This window comes from Erpetoichthys calabaricus, chromosome 7, assembly GCF_900747795.2.
Source record: "Erpetoichthys calabaricus chromosome 7, fErpCal1.3, whole genome shotgun sequence".
NCBI lineage: Eukaryota > Metazoa > Chordata > Cladistia > Polypteriformes > Polypteridae > Erpetoichthys > Erpetoichthys calabaricus.
In genome coordinates, this window is record NC_041400.2 from 7,917,482 (window position 1) to 7,937,328 (window position 19,847).

General features: G+C 39.9%; 1 protein-coding gene across 4 annotated transcripts in view; it reads right to left on the reverse strand.

Moving 5' to 3' along the window:
* The window catches only part of fsd1l (fibronectin type III and SPRY domain containing 1-like), a 141,849-nt gene that overhangs the window by 25,014 nt on the left and 96,988 nt on the right, over window positions 1-19,847 (reverse strand). For 2 of the 4 annotated variants that reach the window (XM_051929804.1, XM_028805051.2), the window contains exons 8-10: window positions 17,014-17,112; window positions 15,630-15,759; window positions 11,638-11,670 (exon numbers count right to left, since the gene is read on the reverse strand). In XM_051929804.1, coding sequence (XP_051785764.1) covers window positions 11,638-11,670; window positions 15,630-15,759; window positions 17,014-17,112 — 262 coding nt within the window. The remainder of the gene's footprint in view (window positions 1-11,637; window positions 11,671-15,629; window positions 15,760-17,013; window positions 17,113-19,847) is intronic. The other 2 variants (XM_051929806.1, XM_051929805.1) reach the window with 1 other exon arrangement.

Genomic DNA, 19,847 nt, shown 5'->3' on the forward strand with positions numbered 1-19,847 from the left:
GGGGATGGTGCGCTGCTGACCTCGACTCGGGACGTTGTGGGTCGGTGGGGGGAGTACTTCGAAGACCTCCTCAATCCCACTAACATGCCTTCCAATGAGGAAGCAGAGCCTGGGGACTCAGAGGTGGGCTCCCCCATCTCTGGGACTGAGGTCACCGAGGTGGTCAAAAAACTCCTTGGTGACAGGGCCCCGGGGGTGGATGAGATACGCCCGGAGTTCCTCAAGGCTCTGGATGTTGTAGGACTGTCTTGGTAGACACGCCTCTGCAACATCGCATGGACATTAGGGACAGTGCCTCTGGATTGGCAGACCGGGGTGGTGGTCCCCCTCTTTAAGAAGGGGGATCGGAGGGTGTGTTCCAACTACAGAGGGATCACACTCCTCAGCCTCCCTGGAAAAGTCTATTCAGGGGTCCTGGAGAGGAGGGTCGAGCCTCGGATTCAGGAGGAACAGTGTGATTTTCGTCCTGGTCGCGGAACAGTGGACCAGCTCTATACCCTTAGCAGGGTCCTGGAGGGTGCATGGGAGTTTGCCCAACCAGTCTACATGTGTTTGTGGACTTGGAAAAGGCATTCGACCGTGTCCCTCGGGGAATCCTGTGGGGGGTACTCCGAGAGTATGGGGTACCAGCCCCCCTGATAAGGGCTGTTCGGTCCCTGTACGATCAGTGCCAGAGCTTGGTCCGCATTGCCGGCAGTAAATCGAACCCATTTCCAGTGAGAGTTGGACTCCGCCAGGGCTGCCCTTTGTCCCTTTGTCACCGATTCTGTTCATAACTTTTATGGACAGAATTTCTAGGCGCAGCCAGGGTGTTGAGGGGGTCCGGTTTGGTGGGCTCAGGATTGGGTCACTGCTTTTTGCAGATGATGTTGTCCTGTTTGCTTCATCAGGCCGTGATCTTCAGCTCTCTCTGGATCGGTTCGCAGCCGAGTGTGAAGCGGCTGGGATGAGAATCAGCACCTCCAAATCCGAGACCATGGTCCTCAGCCGGAAAAGGGTGGAGTGACCTCTCAGGGTTGGTAGCGAGATCCTGCCCCAAGTGGAGGAGTTCAAGTATCTTGGGGTCTTGTTCACGAGTGAGGGAAGAATGGAGCGTGAGATCGACAGGTAGATCGGTGCGGCATCCACAGTAATGCGGGCTCTGCATCGGTCTGTCGTGGTGAAAAAGGAGCTGAGCTGCAAGGCGAAGCTCTCAATTTATCAGTCGATCTATGTTCCTACCCTCACCTATGGTCATGAGCTATGGGTAGTGACCGAAAGAACGAGATCGGAAATACAAGCGGCTGAAATGAGTTTCCTCCGCAGGGTGTCTGGGCTTTCCCTTAAAGATAAGGTGAGAAGCTCAGTCATCCAGGAGGACCTCAGAGTAGAGCCGCTGCTCCTCCGCATCAAGAGGAGTCAGATGAGGTGGCTCGGGCATCTGATCAGGATGCCTCCTGGACGCCTCCCTGGTGAGGTGTTCCGGGCACGTCCAACCGGGAGGAGGTCCCGGGGAAGACCCAGGACACGCTGGAGGGACTATGTCTCTCGACTGGCCTGGGAACGCCTTGGGATTCTCCCGGAAGAGCTAGAAGAAGTGGCCGGGGAGAGGGAAGTCTGGGCATCTCTGCTCAAGCTGCTGCCCCCGCGACCCGACCTCGGATAAGCGGGAGACAATGGATGGATGGAGATAGATAGATAGATAGATAGATAGATAGATAGATAGATAGATAGATAGATAGATAGATAGATAGATAGATAGATAGATAGATAGATAGATAGATAGATAGATAGATAGATAGATAGAAAGGCACTGTGAAAGGCATTATATAATAGAGATAGATAGATAGATAGATAGATAGATAGATAGATAGATAGATAGATAGATAGATAGATAGATAGATAGATAGATAGATATGAAAGGCACTATATAATAGAAAGAAAGAAAGAAAGAAAGAAAGAAAGAAAGAAAGAAAGAAAGAAAGAAAGAAAGAAAGAAAGAAAGAAAGAAAGAAAGGTTTACTCACCAGGGGCAAAAACGATTGCAAGCATGGAAAAAAAAGTAAAAAAGCCACATATAAAAGCATTAGAGCAAAAACTTGAAATTTAACAGCAATATTTTTCACCACTTCAAACTATGCATCTAAATGCATTCATATTTCCCACACATTTCTTGTGAATCAGAGGTAAATGATCAAACTGACAAACCGAGTAAACCAGAAGTTATTCTCTAATATCATACATGTGGCCATTTATAAAGACAGCAGGCAGGACTTTCAATCAGTTCTGTCAAACAATGTGACACGTAATGCAGAAGCCCCTCTGATCATCAGACCTTCTCTATCGTTTTTGGTGAGATAGCAATTTCAGTTTATATGGCTGTTGCTCAACATGGTCAACCGTTTGAGGGAATAAATGTTAAATTCAGTGTTTTTCAAGCCAAGGTTATTGATTAAGAATCACGGTATATATTAATTTGCCGCACAAAATTGTGCTCTGGAGTGAAGCATGTTTTATTAATTTTAAAAACTGTTTGCTCATGGAGCTTAGAATGGGACTAATGGGTGCACAAATCCACAGGTGAATGAATACTTCAATTATTCAAGCTAAAAACGTTACTGAGTATTGATCTGCGTCTTGACATTGCATAGGTATTGCAAACCTTGGTATACCCATGTTGTTTTAAAAAGGTAAAAAAGCACTGTTGAGAGATTCAGCCATTTTAAAAAGAGACTGTGTACTTTACTCTGCTGCCCATTTTTTTCCACGGTACCTTCCAGAGCCAGGGGTGTGGATTTACTTCAGAAATCCATCACCAAGTGCTGCTATTGATAATAAATGTTGATGCCCTGATGTGAGTTGTCTCTGTTCTGTCAACAACTCTGCAAAACAACTGAAAAAGGCACACTTAGGATCGCGTATATTATTTCACTTGATGGAAGCTTACTTCATTATCAGCAGCCAGTGGCAGTCAAAGCTGATATGGAGCCCTAGTTAGGGTGGGGACACGCACTGCTTTAGTTACCAAAACAGCGGCTCTCAGTGTCCATAGTGCGGGTGAAGGCAAAAACATACAGAGAGGTGGCACTTGAGTTACATAAATAGCATCTATCTATCTATCTATCTATCTATCTATCTATCTATCTATCTATCTATCTATCTATCTATCTATCTATCTATCTATCTATCTATCTATCTATCTATCTATCTATCTATCTATCTATCTATTATATAGTGCCTTTCATATCTATCTATCTATCTATCTATCTATCTATCTATCTATCTATCTATCTATCTATCTATCTATCTATCTGTCTATCTATCTATTATATAGTGTCTTTCACATCTATCTATCTATCTATTATATAGTGTCTTTCACATCTATCTATCTATCTATCTATCTATCTATCTATCTATCTATCTATCTATCTATCTATCTATCTATCTATCTATCTATCTATCTATCTATTATATAGTGCCTTTCATATCTATCTATCTATCTATCTATCTATCTATCTATCTATCTATCTATCTATCTATCTATCTATCTATCTATCTATCTATTATATATTTCCTTTCATATCTATCTATCTATCTATCTATCTATCTATCTATCTATCTATCTATCTATCTATCTATCTATCTATCTATCTATTATATAGTGCCTTTCATATCTATCTATCTATCTATCTATCTATCTATCTATCTATCTATCTATCTATCTATCTATTATATAGTGCCTTTCATATCTATCTATCTATCTATCTATCTATCTATCTATCTATCTATCTATCTATCTATCTATCTATCTATCTATCTATCTATCTATCTATCTATCTATTATATATAGTGCCTTTCATATCTATCTATCTATCTATCTATCTATCTATCTATCTATCTATCTATCTATCTATCTATCTATCTATCTATCTATTATATAGTGCCTTTCATATCTATCTATCTATCTATCTATCTATCTATCTATCTATCTATCTATCTATCTATCTATCTATCTATTATATAGTGCCTTTCATATCTATCTATCTATCTATCTATCTATCTATCTATCTATCTATCTATCTATCTATCTATCTATCTATCTATCTATCTATTATATAGTGCCTTTCATATCTATCTATCTATCTATCTATCTATCTATCTATCTATCTATCTATCTATCTATCTATCTATTATATAGTGTCTTTCACATCTATCTATCTATCTATTATATAGTGTCTTTCACATCTATCTATCTATCTATCTATCTATCTATCTATCTATCTATCTATCTATCTATCTATCTATCTATCTATCTATCTATTATATAGTGCCTTTCATATCTATCTATCTATCTATCTATCTATCTATCTATCTATCTATCTATCTATCTATCTATCTATCTATCTATCTATCTATTATATAGTGCCTTTCATATCTATCTATCTATCTATCTATCTATCTATCTATCTATCTATCTATCTATCTATCTATCTATCTATCTATCTATCTATTATATAGTGCCTTTCATATCTATCTATCTATCTATCTATCTATCTATCTATCTATCTATCTATCTATCTATCTATCTATCTATCTATCTATCTATCTATCTATCTATTATTATAGTGCCTTTCATATCTATCTATCTATCTATCTATCTATCTATCTATCTATCTATCTATCTATCTATCTATCTATCTATTATATAGTGCCTTTCATATCTATCTATCTATCTATCTATCTATCTATCTATCTATCTATCTATCTATCTATCTATCTATCTATCTATCTATCTATCTATTATATATAGTGTCTTTCACATCTATCTATCTATCTATCTATCTATCTATCTATCTATCTATCTATCTATCTATCTATCTATCTATCTATCTATCTATTATATAGTGCCTTTCATATCTATCTATCTATCTATCTATCTATCTATCTATCTATCTATCTATCTATCTATCTATCTATCTATCTATCTATCTATCTATCTATCTATTATATATAGTGCCTTTCATATCTATCTATCTATCTATCTATCTATCTATCTATCTATCTATCTATCTATCTATCTATCTATCTATTATATAGTGCCTTTCATATCTATCTATCTATCTATCTATCTATCTATCTATCTATCTATCTATCTATCTATCTATCTATCTATCTATTATATAGTGCCTTTCATATCTATCTATCTATCTATCTATCTATCTATCTATCTATCTATCTATCTATCTATCTATCTATCTATCTATCTATCTATTATATAGTGCCTTTCATATCTATCTATCTATCTATCTATCTATCTATCTATCTATCTATCTATCTATCTATCTATCTATCTATCTATCTATCTATTATATATTGCCTTTCATATCTATCTATCTATCTATCTATCTATCTATCTATCTATCTATCTATCTATCTATCTATCTATCTATCTATCTATCTATCTATTATATAGTGTCTTTCACATCTATCTATCTATCTATTATATAGTGTCTTTCACATCTATCTATCTATCTATCTATCTATCTATCTATCTATCTATCTATCTATCTATCTATCTATCTATCTATCTATCTATTATATAGTGCCTTTCATATCTATCTATCTATCTATCTATCTATCTATCTATCTATCTATCTATCTATCTATCTATCTATCTATCTATCTATCTATCTATCTATCTATCTATTATATAGTGCCTTTCATATCTATCTATCTATCTATCTATCTATCTATCTATCTATCTATCTATCTATCTATCTATCTATCTATCTATCTATCTATCTATCTATCTATCTATCTATCTATTATATAGTGCCTTTCATATCTATCTATCTATCTATCTATCTATCTATCTATCTATCTATCTATCTATCTATCTATCTATCTATCTATCTATTATATAGTGCCTTTCATATCTATCTATCTATCTATCTATCTATCTATCTATCTATCTATCTATCTATCTATCTATCTATCTATCTATCTATTATATAGTGTCTTTCACATCTATCTATCTATCTATTATATAGTGTCTTTCACATCTATCTATCTATCTATCTATCTATCTATCTATCTATCTATCTATCTATCTATCTATCTATCTATCTATCTATCTATCTATCTATCTATCTATCTATCTATTATATAGTGCCTTTCATATCTATCTATCTATCTATCTATCTATCTATCTATCTATCTATCTATCTATCTATCTATCTATTATATAGTGCCTTTCATATCTATCTATCTATCTATCTATCTATCTATCTATCTATCTATCTATCTATCTATCTATCTATCTATCTATCTATTATTATAGTGCCTTTCATATCTATCTATCTATCTATCTATCTATCTATCTATCTATCTATCTATCTATCTATCTATCTATCTATCTATTATATAGTGCCTTTCATATCTATCTATCTATCTATCTATCTATCTATCTATCTATCTATCTATCTATCTATCTATCTATCTATCTATCTATCTATCTATCTATCTATCTATCTATCTATCTATCTATCTATCTATCTATCTAAATGTCAGACTATAAGCAGAATAGAGTTTGTCGCATTGTCGTAACTCTACCTACAACGATGACTCTGAGCAGACAAGTGAAAAGGAAATGGATTTTTACCTTAAGAAAAATAGTTCCAAGAATTTGTGTCAAAATAATTATTTTAGTTTTCTTTTTGATATCACAAACATGCCTCATAAATGTGGAGGGCAAGTTTTCTTAAATCAAAACCTTTGCTGCTTCAAAGTCGACGTATTTAGTAAGTTTAAAGGCTTTTGTTGTCATGTTTGGACCTCTGCCCTAGGACTTCCATTTTAAAGCACAATAACAGGCTGTTTTATTTATTTAAATGTATAAAAAATGTTTCACTTTAGAAGAAAATGTCATGTGCCAATTTAAATATGTATATATATACCATGATTATGAAGAAATAACTTAGCCGTGAAAAATACCCAATTTATCCTTTAAGCACCGTGTCCAGTGGGTGCAGAGTTGGCTGGCATTTCCCCTTGTGTGACACTGCCACCCCAAAAACAGCAGCAGCAGTTCTGTGTTTAGCCACACACACAATCTTTGTGCTTGACCACCACAGTGAGGACATCTTCACGCTCGTCCCATTCGCCATAGTCATGCACTAAGAGAGGCAGCTCACGCCTTCAGCTCAGCGTTTCTTGAACCTGCAAATTTAAAAAGCACCAGTCCTTGACAAATAACCTAAACTGACTGGCGGGACACTTTTATTTATTTATTTTTTTTACAGTTTTTTGTATTTAGAAGATTTTGAATTTGCAGTTCATCCAAGCCAATCCCAGGAATAAGGTCAGTTGATCAAGGGTTTGATGACATAAATAGTAATAAGAGGAGGTGAAAAGTTCAAATCACCCGGCACTTGAGAGTTCGACATTCTTAAAATAATTGCACCCAAGACTTCTGGAGACGTTACTTGGGCCGTCCTTTAAGAGCTGGATTTAGTAATTTTGATTTGTTCTGAAACTGTTATGTATAATTGGCCACAATGTATAATATTTGTTCACTGCAAACCAAACATGTCCTTTTTACCCAGGATTCATTAAAATGTTCACAATAATCTGCAGTTTCTTTGTCTTTATAGGCACATTTTGGGGTACTTCAGATAAGCAAGTCTTCTCTATGTTCAGTGTGTTCATAAAGTCCTCAGACCCCTTCACAACTTTCACATTTCAGATATATAATTGATTTGGATAGGAATATAAGGAACATGCTGATTAAGTTTGCAGATGATACCACGCTAGATAATGGAGAATAACTGACATAATCGAGAATCTATTGAATCATCATAGAGGGACTTGGACAGCAGACAGGATTGGGCAGATTTGTGGACGGTGAAATTTAATGTCAGTAAATGTAAAGAATTCCAAGTAGGAAGTAAAAATGTGAGGTTCAACTACACGATGGGAGGTCTGAAATCGAAAATTCACCTCATTAGAAGGATTTAGGAGTCATCGTGGACTCAACACTATCAACTGCCAGATAACCATTAAGAAGGCTAACAGAATGCCAGGTTATATAGCGCCTTGATGTGTGGAGTACAAGTCACAGGAGGTTCTGCTCAAGGTTTATAACACACTGGTGAGGCCTCATCTGGAGTACTGGGTGCAGTTTGGGTCTCCAGGCTACAAAAAGGACATAACAGCACTAGAAAAAGGTCTGGAGAAGAGCAACTAGGCTGAGTCCAGGGCTACAGAGGATGAGTTATGAGGAAAGATTAAAGGAGTTGAACATTTTAACAGCTTAATGTCAGTAAATGTAAAGAATTACACATAGGAAGTAAAAACATGAGGTTTGAATACACAATGGGCAGTCGGAAAATCGAGAGTCCACCTTATGAGAAGGACTTAGGAGTCATAGTGGACTGTAAGCTATCGACTTCCAGACAGTGTTCAGAAGCCATTAAGACGGCTAACAGAATGTCAGGTTATATAGCGCCTTGATGTGTGCAGTACAAGTCACAGGAGGTTGTGCTCAGGTCTTTGTAACACACTGGTGAGGCCTCATCTGGAGTCCAGTGCTACAGGGGATGAGTTATGAGGAACAACCTTTCAAATTTAAGCTAAAGGAGATTAAGAGGAGGCCTGATTGAAGTGTTTAAAATTATGAAGGGAATTAGCACAGTGGATCAAGATGGTGACTTTAAAATGAGTTCAAAAAGAACATTTGGACACAGTTGGAAAGTTGTGAAGGGTAAATTTAACAAAAACATTATAAAGATTTTGTCATACAGAGAGACATAGGCACATGGAATAAGAGACCAAGCAGTGTGGGGGACAATAGGAGTTTAGGGACTTTCAGAGCTCAACTTGATGTTATTTTGAAAGAATTAAGTGGACAGGACTGGCAAGCTTTGTTGGCTGAATGGCCTGTCCTCGTCCAGATTGTTCTAATGCTCTTAATGATCCGTAATCCTTCCATTGTATTACTTTAGTGTTACATGATAACTCTGGACCTCAGACTGGGCCAAAGGTTCAAATTCAAACCAGACAATAACCCTCAACACAAAGCAAAGTCGACACAGGAAGGGCTTATAGTCCACTCTGGGAACGTCACAGAATGACCCTACCAGAGTCCAGACTTGAACCCAATAGAGCATCTCTGGAAAGACCTGAAGATACCCGTCCACCAATGGTCTCCATCCAACCTGACAGAGTTTGAGAGGATGTGCAGAAAATAAAGGCCACCAAATTCTCATGTGTGAAACTTGTTGCATCAAACTCAAGGAAACTCCAGGATGGAATAGCTGCCAAAGGGGCTTCAACTAAAGTAGGTGCTGAGTGAAGGGTCTGAAATACTTGTGTCAATGGGAAATTTCAGCTTTTTACTTTTATTTAATATGATAAAATTTCTAAAACCCTGTTTTTGCTTTGTTCATTCTGAGGTTCACCTTTTGGGCTCATCCGAGATAAGCACGACCACTCCAGGACACAAGGTCGGCAGCTGCCACATGTGATGTGATCTCTTTTTTCTCCCACAGCCCTGGGAAACTGCCCACCAAGGATATCTGATTCTGCCCCTACCTTTCCTTTCACTATAAAGCACAAGTCATCTTATTCTGAAAAACCGCCCACTGATGGCAACTGACTCCGCCCCCTTTCATTCCCTTCACTATAAAGCATGAGTCGTGTCATTCTGAGAAACCACCCACTGAGTAGAAGTGACTCCACCCCTTTCATTTTCTTCACTATAAAGTATGAGTCATCTTATTCTAAGAAACCACCCACCGATGGCAACTGACTCCACCCCTTCCTTTCCTTTCACTATAAAGCATGAGTCGTCTTATTCTGAGAAACCGCCCACTGATAGCAACTGACTCTGCCCCCTTTCATTCCCTTCACTATAAAGCATGAGTTGTGTCATTCTGAGAAACCGCCCACTGAGTAGAAGTGACTCCACCCCTTTCATTTTCTTCACTATAAAGCATGAGTCGTCTTACTCTAAGAAACTGCCCACTGATAGCAACTGACTCCGCCCCTTTCATTTTCTTCACTATAAAACATGAGGCATCTTATTCTGAGAAACCACCCACTGATGTCAACTGACTCCACCCCTTTCATTTTCTTCACTATTAAGCATGGGTTGTCTTACTCTAAGAAACTGCCCACTGATAGTAACTGACTCCGCCCCTTTCATTTTCTTCACTACAAAACATGTGGCATCTTATTCTGAGAAACCACCCACCGACGGCAACTGACTCCACCCTTCCTTTCCTTTCACTATAAAGTATGAGTCATCTTATTCTGGGAAACTGCCCACTAATAGCAACTGACTCCGCCCCCTTTCATTCCCTTCACTATAAAGCATGAGTCGTCTTACTCTAAGAAACTGCCCACTGATAGCAACTGACTCCACCCCTTCATTCCCTTCACTATAAAGCATGGGTTGTGTCATTCTGAGAAACCACTCACCGAGTACAAGTGACTCCGCCACTTTCATTTTCTTCACTATAAAACATGAGGCATCTTATTCTGAGAAACCGCCCACTGATGTCAACTGACTCCGCCCCTTTCATTCCTTTCACTATAAAGCATGAGTCATCTCATTCTGAGAAACCACCCACTGATGTCAACTGACTCCGCCCCTTTCATTCCTTTCACTATAAAGCATGAGTCATCTCATTCTGAGAAACCACCCACTGATGTCAACTGACTCCGCCCCTTCCTTTCCTGTCACCATAAAGCATAAGTCGTGTCATTCTGGAGTAAGCAGACCACAGAACGGAGCTCCCGCCTGGGTACTGACTGTTCTACCAAGCCTTGTACCTTGCTGAATATTTCACATTTTCATTTTATATTTGTTATTATTCTATGTGCCATCAAGTGCCTGTTTAAGTTGTTTGGACTTGGCAAAATATAAAAAAGGGATGAACTAATTGGTGCCCCAGCATTAGTTAGTGACCAATCAGTCAACGACTTAAAAAACACCAAACTTATCCTCCAACCTGTATTCAGTTAGGGCAGAGTTTCTTAAACTTTTTATTTTTTGTGACCCAATCTTATCCTTTCTTCAAGACCCAGTCCAGGACGACCGTTAGGGTCCCCTATTGAGGAATCACCACTGACACTCATAGCTTCTCCCCTTTGAATAATCGCTGATGACGTCATGGCAGAGCAGTGTCGATTGTTTGAACAACCCACGGCAACCGGTCGCGAAACACTTTGTAAACCGTTCATGACCCGTTCCCATTAAATATAACCCAACAGCGGTAACCCGCGACCCTGACCCATAGTTCCATAGTTTTAAGAAACTGTGTTCTTGGGTATTGAGTGTGGCTGTGATGTGGGAAACCGAGAAAAACGTGAGGAAAGTGTAGGGGGTCTGAAGACTTTCTGAAGCAGTAGCATAGAACCCAGGACACCATGACATGTCAGCAGTTTTGGGGGGTATTCACTAAAGAGGGGTTTATATAAGACAAAGAGAGGCTCTGGCTTTATTGACTACACAAGTAATGAGATGAATGCTTGAATGAATCCTGTATAAAAAATCCATTTTCAAAAGCTGTTAGGCAGTACTGCAGATGCTGATGCTCCCCGTGGCAGCAGCTTCCTAAATCTGCTAACTACAATGCATCCTAAGACTAAGGTCACCTTGAGGTGTTCTTCAGAATGGTAACGTGGCCGCTGTTAGTAGACAAAAGAATATAAAACAGCAATGAGTTAGCACATGTAGTCATAGATTGGTAGGTCCCCGACAGTTCCAGATTCTGCTTTCACCCAAGTGCTTCTGGGAAGAACGTTCTACAGGTAACGTGAACTGAAGTTTCTTCGAGGAATCGTCTGCCACGGATAAAACTGAATGTCATTTTACCCAGCTCCAACATGGTTTTCACCTTTCCACCCTGTAGAGTTAAAATACACAGCAAACCAGGATGATGGCGGCTTAAGTCCTAATTGACGCTCGTCAAGCTTTACGTCTCCATCACAAATTTCAAATACCGGACTTTTTTAAATGGCATACCGCGTATCTTTGTTAGGTGCAATATGTCATACTACTTTTCTACACTCTGACATTTGGCACCTGGTACAACTATAACCTTCATTCATTAATAAAAAAAATAAATAAAAATAATTCTTTGCATTTATATAGCGCTTTTCTCACTACTTGAAGCGCTCAGCGATTGCAGGTCAAGGGCCTTGTTCAAGGGCCCAACAGAGCAGAGTCTCTATTGGCATTTACGGGATTCGAACCGGCAACTTTCCGATTGCCAGTGCAGATCCCTAGCCTCAGAGCCACCACTCCGCCATTGACATCTCCATTGTACTACTTTAGGGTTTCTTGAGAATGAACGGTGATTTAGATTTCCAGTATACTGGATACATGAAAAACAAAATAAAAACACAACAAAATACTAACAACGGTACATTTGGTTCAGTCATACATTACAATGAGCACACCACCATCGCCAGGGCCACAACCCACCCAAAGCGTTCACTGAATCTGTGCAACAAGAAACCTCCCACCCTATAGGCTTAGTTAACTCTTTGAGGGCTGAATATTTTTTCCAAAAAACTCAGTTGTCTGAAAAGCACACAAAGCAATGGTTTCACACATACAAGGGGGGACCCAAAAATAACCGGAATTTTGTTGTTGTTAGGTTGATACTTGTAGTGCGTGGTTGGGTCACTAGGGCGATCTAGTTACACTCCTCACAAGTCAGTCTGCCAAGTGCCATCAGTCTGGAAGGTTGGGCTTGTGTTCAGTGAATTTTTTTGTAAAAGTAGTTTTGTGCAAGTGTCGTTTATTTACGATGGCCAATTATCGTGAGCAACGCGCGGCAGTGAAATTTTGTTTTCTTCTTGAAAAAAGTGTTGCAGAAACTACTGTTAGAAACGGTATGACAACCCTGAACCACCCACCCTACTCACCAGATTTAGCTCCATGTGATTTCTTTTTGTTCCCTCAGATGAAAAAAGACTTGAAAGGAAGGCGTTTTGCTGACGTCGAAGAGGTAAAACAAGAAACGACCACAGCATTAATGGGCATTACTTCAGACGAATTTAAAAAATGTTTCAAACAATGGAACAAACGGTTAGGTAAGTGTATTTCCGCCAATGGAGATTACTTTGTAGTTTGTACAGAAAATTAAATTAAACACTTTTTAAAAATATTTCCGGTTATTTTTGGGTCCCCCCTCGTAAATCAACATAAAATGTCTGTTGGTATGTGCCATGGCTGCTGCTGGTGCATGTTCGGCATCTCTGGTGGCAGTAGTTGCATGGGGGCACCTCGATTGTCAGCAGGAACGCACGGTGGGCCGGATGCCTGGCTGTCTTCACACAGTAAGTGGGTGGCAGTCACAGTGTGATGCAATATGGTTTGTACCTCTTGTCATCACAAGTGGTGGTCCTCCGAGGTGAAAGCTGCTGTAGGCGCATCAGCTACATGAAAGTGTCCAGCACCACGATCAGCTGTGGACCGATCAGATGATGCTGGTACCTCACTTTCGTTTTTGATATCCATCTCCAAATCACTTGCATCAAACTTGGAGTCCGACAAGTCAGAGTCCTATTCAACGAAATTACGTAAAGTGACCATGGAGTATTTTGCTTTGCACATCTGCTTTGGTCTCTCACCAGATGTCAGTGCCAATTTAGAGGTTGTTTGCTCTTCAACTACTCATGCATGCACAGGGAATCGAGGTTAAATCAACAAAGCTATGTAATTTTCCTTCTAGCAAAGAGAGTCAAACTAAAACGTAACGGCGAGTTTTGTTACAGTTTACAGCTGATTACCGTCCTATACCCCTGAATTTTGGCAAAAGTCGACATCAGCCCTGAAAGAGTTAATAAAATACATTAATATACAGTGAGCTCCGTAATGTTTGGGACAAAGACACACCTTCTCTTCATTTACCCCTCTGCTCCACAGATTACAATTACAAATCACACAATTCAGACATTGTGATTAAAGTGCACATTGCAGACTTTCATTTAAGGGGATTTGCAGACACTTTGGTCACACAACATTCTTTCTACACAGTCCCCCCATTTCAGGGCACCGTAATGTTTGGCACTCAGCAATGGCAGGTCTATTAAAGCTGCCATATTTAGTTCTTTGTCGCATATCCCTCACATGCAATGACTGTTTGAGGTCTGTGATTCATAGACATCAGCAGGTGCTGAGTGTCTTCTCTGGTGATGATCTGCCAAGCCTCTCATGCAGCCACCTACTTGATTCAAGTGACTTGTCCCCTCCAGCATACGGACAGCCTGCTCTATTGAAATTAAGTTGGGTGACTGGCTTGGCCATTCAAGAATTTGCCATTTTTTAGCTTTGACAAACTCCTGTGTTGCCTTAAAAGTCTGTTTGGGGTCATCATCTTGTTGTAGGATGAGTTTGGAGGCCTTTACTGGATCTTGAGCAGATCAGAAATTTCTCCACACCTCAGAATTCATTATGCCGCTGCCGTCAGCAGTTCCACCATCAATGAAGAGAAGTGTGGCAGGACCTGTGGCAGCCACACATGCCCAAGCCATAACATCCCCAGCACCTCCATGTTTAACAGATGAGGTGGTCTGCTTGAGATCTCGGGAAATTCCTTTTCATCTCCACAGTTTGCTCTTCACCATCACTCTGATGAGGTTCATCTTAGTCTCTTCTGTTCACAAGACCCTTTCTCAGAATTCTGCATTTCCACTACCATGCTTTACTGTTACTATCAGGTTCTTCTGGTCAAATGCTTGTCTTTGCTTTTCACTAAACGTGTCTTCTGGTACTGTGGCCAAATAAATCTGTCTTTGCCTTGTCTGTCCAGAGCACACAGTTCCAGAAGTCCTGGTCTTTGCTTAGGCATTCATGTGCTAACTTTGCCCCAATGTTCTTTTTGGTGCCCGCCTGGCACTCAGCTCATGTACATCTAATTTTTGTGCAGCTTCTTTCTAATGATAGACTTTGACATCAACAGTGGCACGAGTTACTTGGAGGTCCCGTGTTGAGATTCTGGGGTACTCAGAGACTTCTTTTAGCATCTCACAATCTGCTCTTGGGCTGACCATGCTGGGGTGTCCTCCTCTGGGTGTCAATTCTTTGAAATCTTTTCCACTTGTTGACAATCCCCTGAGCAGTGGAGTGGTTGATTTCCAACTGTTTGGAGATCTTTCCCCAACACTTAAGTATCTATAACTTTCTTCCTCAAGGTATCGGAGAGTTCTTTAGATATCGGAGTACACACTAGCAAACCAAACTAAATGTCTGAGGTCTGTGTTAAAAAACACAGCTTCAGTCAAGAGCCTCTCCAATGATCATCTAATCATCTGCACCTGATTCTAGTTTGAGGTATTTGAGGTGGTGATAAATGGAGGGGTGGACTTACTTTTTCCACAGGAGACATTTGCATTGACATTTATTTAAATTAGACAATGGACAACAAAATAAAAATGTGGCCTGATATTTGTTGCATTATACCATCTTTACCTAAAGGTATTGGTTAAATGAAGATCAAATCTCGACAGGTCCACAGATGTTAACAAAGATAAACACTTCTTGAGGTGTGCTTATTTCTCACATGACTATACATGCCATGATGACCCATTATTACTCTTTTTTCTCTGAAAAGCATGATGCCTAGTCTGAACCTTACCTTCCCTTGTTCTCTTTTCCTTTTACTTTACTTTCTTGACCTTTCCCACCTGCAGGATCCCATTCCACACAGCAGTCTTCAACTTTAAGATTCAGATGTGACGATGTTGAGTCGAGTGAAAAGTTAAACGCTGACAACGAGAGACAGAGAAGAGAAAGGTCATTAGCCATCCACGGAGTTCTAGGATCTACTCCAAATGCTCAAGAATTTCTTAAATAACTGAATTAAGTCTTCATGAATCATTAATTAAACCATCATAAAACCTAAAAAGTCGGAATTCGTGTAAGCCTCGTTAATGATGTTCATAAGAAGTGTAATGCTTTAGTTTATGAGGTAGAAGTATGTAATAAACAAGAAGAGTTGTGTCAAATACTTGAAGTATTAAAATGTGTGCTTCAATTTAAGTGTGCAAATCTTCTCGATTGTAATCGAAATGTGTCGTTTGTCACCCTCTGATAGAGGACCATAGAGCTTTGGATCCCTAGTAAAGGATCAGATATCAAGAACAGCATCATATTTGTGTCACTGACCTTGAAATAGTCTGAAACGATACCCAACACGCTTATGATTGAAATTTACCATTTTTAACCTTCTGGGGGTGGCCCATAAAGGGCGAGGACCACTGGTAAATAATTAAATGTCAAAAATATCACATGTATGATCAGCAACATCAAAAAAAAAATGACACTCCACATGCCGATATTATCGATTCAACACATTTCTGAACTTTGACCCCTCATATTCCATTAGGGGTTGAAACCCTGGAGTCGGTTGAAATGCCATGCACAGCTTCCATGTTCTTCTGATCATTGACGACCATTGATTTTACTCTTTATGGTGGTCCAAAAAATCACCTAAAATGAGGAGTTTAGTGGGTCTAATATAGTGGGAAACCATCAGAAGCTCGATGTCTTGCATAACAAGATAGCAAGATGAGTCAAGCTATTTGGGTGGGTTTCTTGTACTGCTGCGTCAGGAGGTGCCAGACAGAAGAAAAAACAAAAAATGAGATTTCCAAGCATTCCAAAGTTGTTTTTATGAATCCAACAAAAACCCAATATGAGGATAATATGAATTAGGACACATCTACACATTTAATTTCTTTGGAAAAACATCACTTACATACAAAATGGTGCCATCATAGAGGGCATCTAGAAGACAAGCTCTTTGATATATTACCTTTCATTTTAATTAATTTGGTTATTTGGTTATATCACTCCCGCGTTTAGAGATTGACGGAGTTTTGTCTGTAGTCCGTCTTAGTATTTAGTATTATTGCAGTACTCCTTCATCTTTCTGATATACGAAGTGTCCACCTGAAGAGTAGACCATTCGACTTGGTTTTAGATTAAAGAATTGAGTGGATGTCCGAAGTATCGCTTACCTCTAGTTTCGAGAGTCACCGGATCAGAATAATCCCCGGCCGCTGCCTTGTTGCAAGCCCTCACTCGGAAGTTCATGTACTTTGAGTCAAACTTTAACCCTAAAATGAAATGAAACATGGCAGGTAATTAACTGCTGGAATCAGTAATACTAAAGTCAGCACAGCTCTGGTTCTTCAAAAGGACTCATTTGCAAAGACGTCACGACATTTTCAAATTTGTCCAAGTTAGTGTGTACCAAGAATAAGGACCAAAGGGAAGAAACGTCAAGAGTCGTTAAATGAATAAAACACAGGAATGGTTTCTGGCTGAGACAACCAGAAACCATTCTTGTGTTTTATTCATTTGTAAACTCCAAGGGTTTTCTTATTTTCAGAGGGAGACCGGAGGAGATGTGGGGCGAGATATCTAAAAAAGTCTGGTTTAGGTGGTACAGACATGTGATTAGGACATACAATGAATATGTGGGCAGAAGTGTGATGGACATTGAAGTATAGGGGAAGAGACAATGAAGGAGGCCAAACTGGGGGTGAGTGCATAAAGGAAAAGAAGATCAGAAGGAAAATGGCTTGACTGGTGAGGAGGTGCAGGACCGAGCCGTGTGGAGAAGGTTGATCAAGCCCATCAACCACACATAGAAGTGGGAATAGAAGAAGAAGAAGAAGAAGAAGAAGAAGAAGAAGAAGAAGAAGAAGAAGAAGAAGAAGAAGAAGAAGAAAACACCAAGGTTTTCTTATAACCTTTTAACTGATCACCTCCAAAAAAACATAGAAATGTATCTTCTCCCTAAAGTTCCAATAAAGAAAGTGATGTGGTGGTCACACTTTTATCAAAATGGCCATTAGGACATCACATACGGTGCCTCCAGAAAGTCTTCAGACCCCCTTCCCTTATTTTACATTTTGTTTTGTTGCAGCCTTGCACTAAAATCATTTTTATGTATTGTTTCCATCATCAAGCAACACTCAACACCCCCAGAATGACAAAGTGAAAACAGGATTATAGACATTTGGACATACTGACACAGCTATTCAGACCCTTTACTCAGTACCCCATTGAAGTCCCCTTAACAGTTGAAGTCTTCTTGGGTTTGATATGAGCTTCACACACCTGGATTTGGTGAATTTTCTGTTTTTTTGCCATTCTTTTCTGCAGATGCTCTTGACCTCAGTTAGGTTGGACGGAGACCATCAATGGACGGCTACCTTCAGGTCCTTCCGGAGATGTTTGATTAGAGTTCAGATCTGGGCTCTGGTTCGGCCACTTAGGACATTTTCAGAGTTGCCACTAGCCACTCCAGTGTTGTCTTTGCTTTGTTCTTTGGGTCATTGTCCAGCTGGACAGTCTGAGTTCCAGAGCACCCATTAAGGATATCTCTGTGTTTTGCTCCGTTCAGCTTTCCTTCAATCCTGTCTAGTCTCCCACTGTCTGTTGCTACCACCACCACACTTCACTGTTGAAACATTATTGTGGTGGAGCTGGGTCAATCAAGAGCATTCCCAGAGTTGTACCTAAGCCACCCCTGCTTTGTGCTTAAGAGTCCTTGTACTGTTGGAAGGGTCAACTCTGAGGTCTGAAGTCCAGAGGGAGTGCTCTGGAGCAGGAGTTTCATTAAGGATACCTCTGCACTTTGCTCCTATCAGCTTTCCTTCAACCCTGTCCAGTCTACCAGTCCCTGCAAATGCAAAGCAACCCCCCAACATTGGGTTTTGATTCCGCAAGTCGGATGAAGAAGTGACAACCTGGACAACCTTTTAGAAAGCTGTGTCCTTACCTTCAGGTCACGACCTCTGAGGACACCCCCCCCCCCAACCAACCCCTCAACAAGTACAGCTACCCAAACAATGGGAACCCAAAATAACAGCTTCTTCTTCTTAATTTGGCTGCTCCCATTAGAGGTTGCCACAACAGATAATCTCTTTCCATATCTTCTTGTCCTCTACATCTTGCTCTGTCTCACCTACCACCTTCACGTTCCCTCTCACAACATCCATAAACCTTCTCTTAGGCCTTCCTCTTTTCCTCTTCCCTGGCAGCTCTATCTGTAGCACCCTTCACCCAATATACTCATCATCTCTCCTCTGCACATGTCCAAACCAACGCTATTTCGCCTTTCTGACTTTGTCTCCCAACCGTCCCACCTGAGCTGACCCTCTAATGTCGTCATTTCTAATCCTTTCCATCCTCGTCACACCCAATGCAAATCTTAGCATCTTTAACTCTGCCACCACCATCTCTGTCTCCTGTGCCACTGTCTCCAGCCCTTATAACATAGCTGGTCTCACTACCGTCCTGTAGACCTTCCCTTTCACTCTTCCTGATACCTGTCTGTCACAAATCACTCCTGACACTCTTCACTTCACATCTCTTCCACAATCCACATTACTCTGTACTGTTGATCCCAAGTATTTAAACTCCTCCACCTCCCTGCATTGTCACCATTCCACTGACCTCCCTCTCATTCACACACATGTATTCTGTCTTGGTGTTCCTACTGACCTTCATTCCTCTCCTCTCTAGACCAGATCTCCACCTCACCAGGGTCTCCTCAACCTGCTCCCTACTATCACTACAGATCACAATCTCATCCGCAAACATAACAGTGGACGGTTACTCCAGGCGAATGAAACGGTCCAAAATATTTTATAAATATTCAAGCAAACAGAAACTCCAAACATAAATGTCATATTTACATCCACTGACCTAAAAATCTCCCAAATTTGAGTGTCAGATCTCAGAAATGAGTGGAGAAGAACATCCAAAACCTAAGAAATGACTGCAAGAAGGGAAGATCAAGAGATAAAAATTCTGCGGTGGACGAGTTGCGTAAACAAAA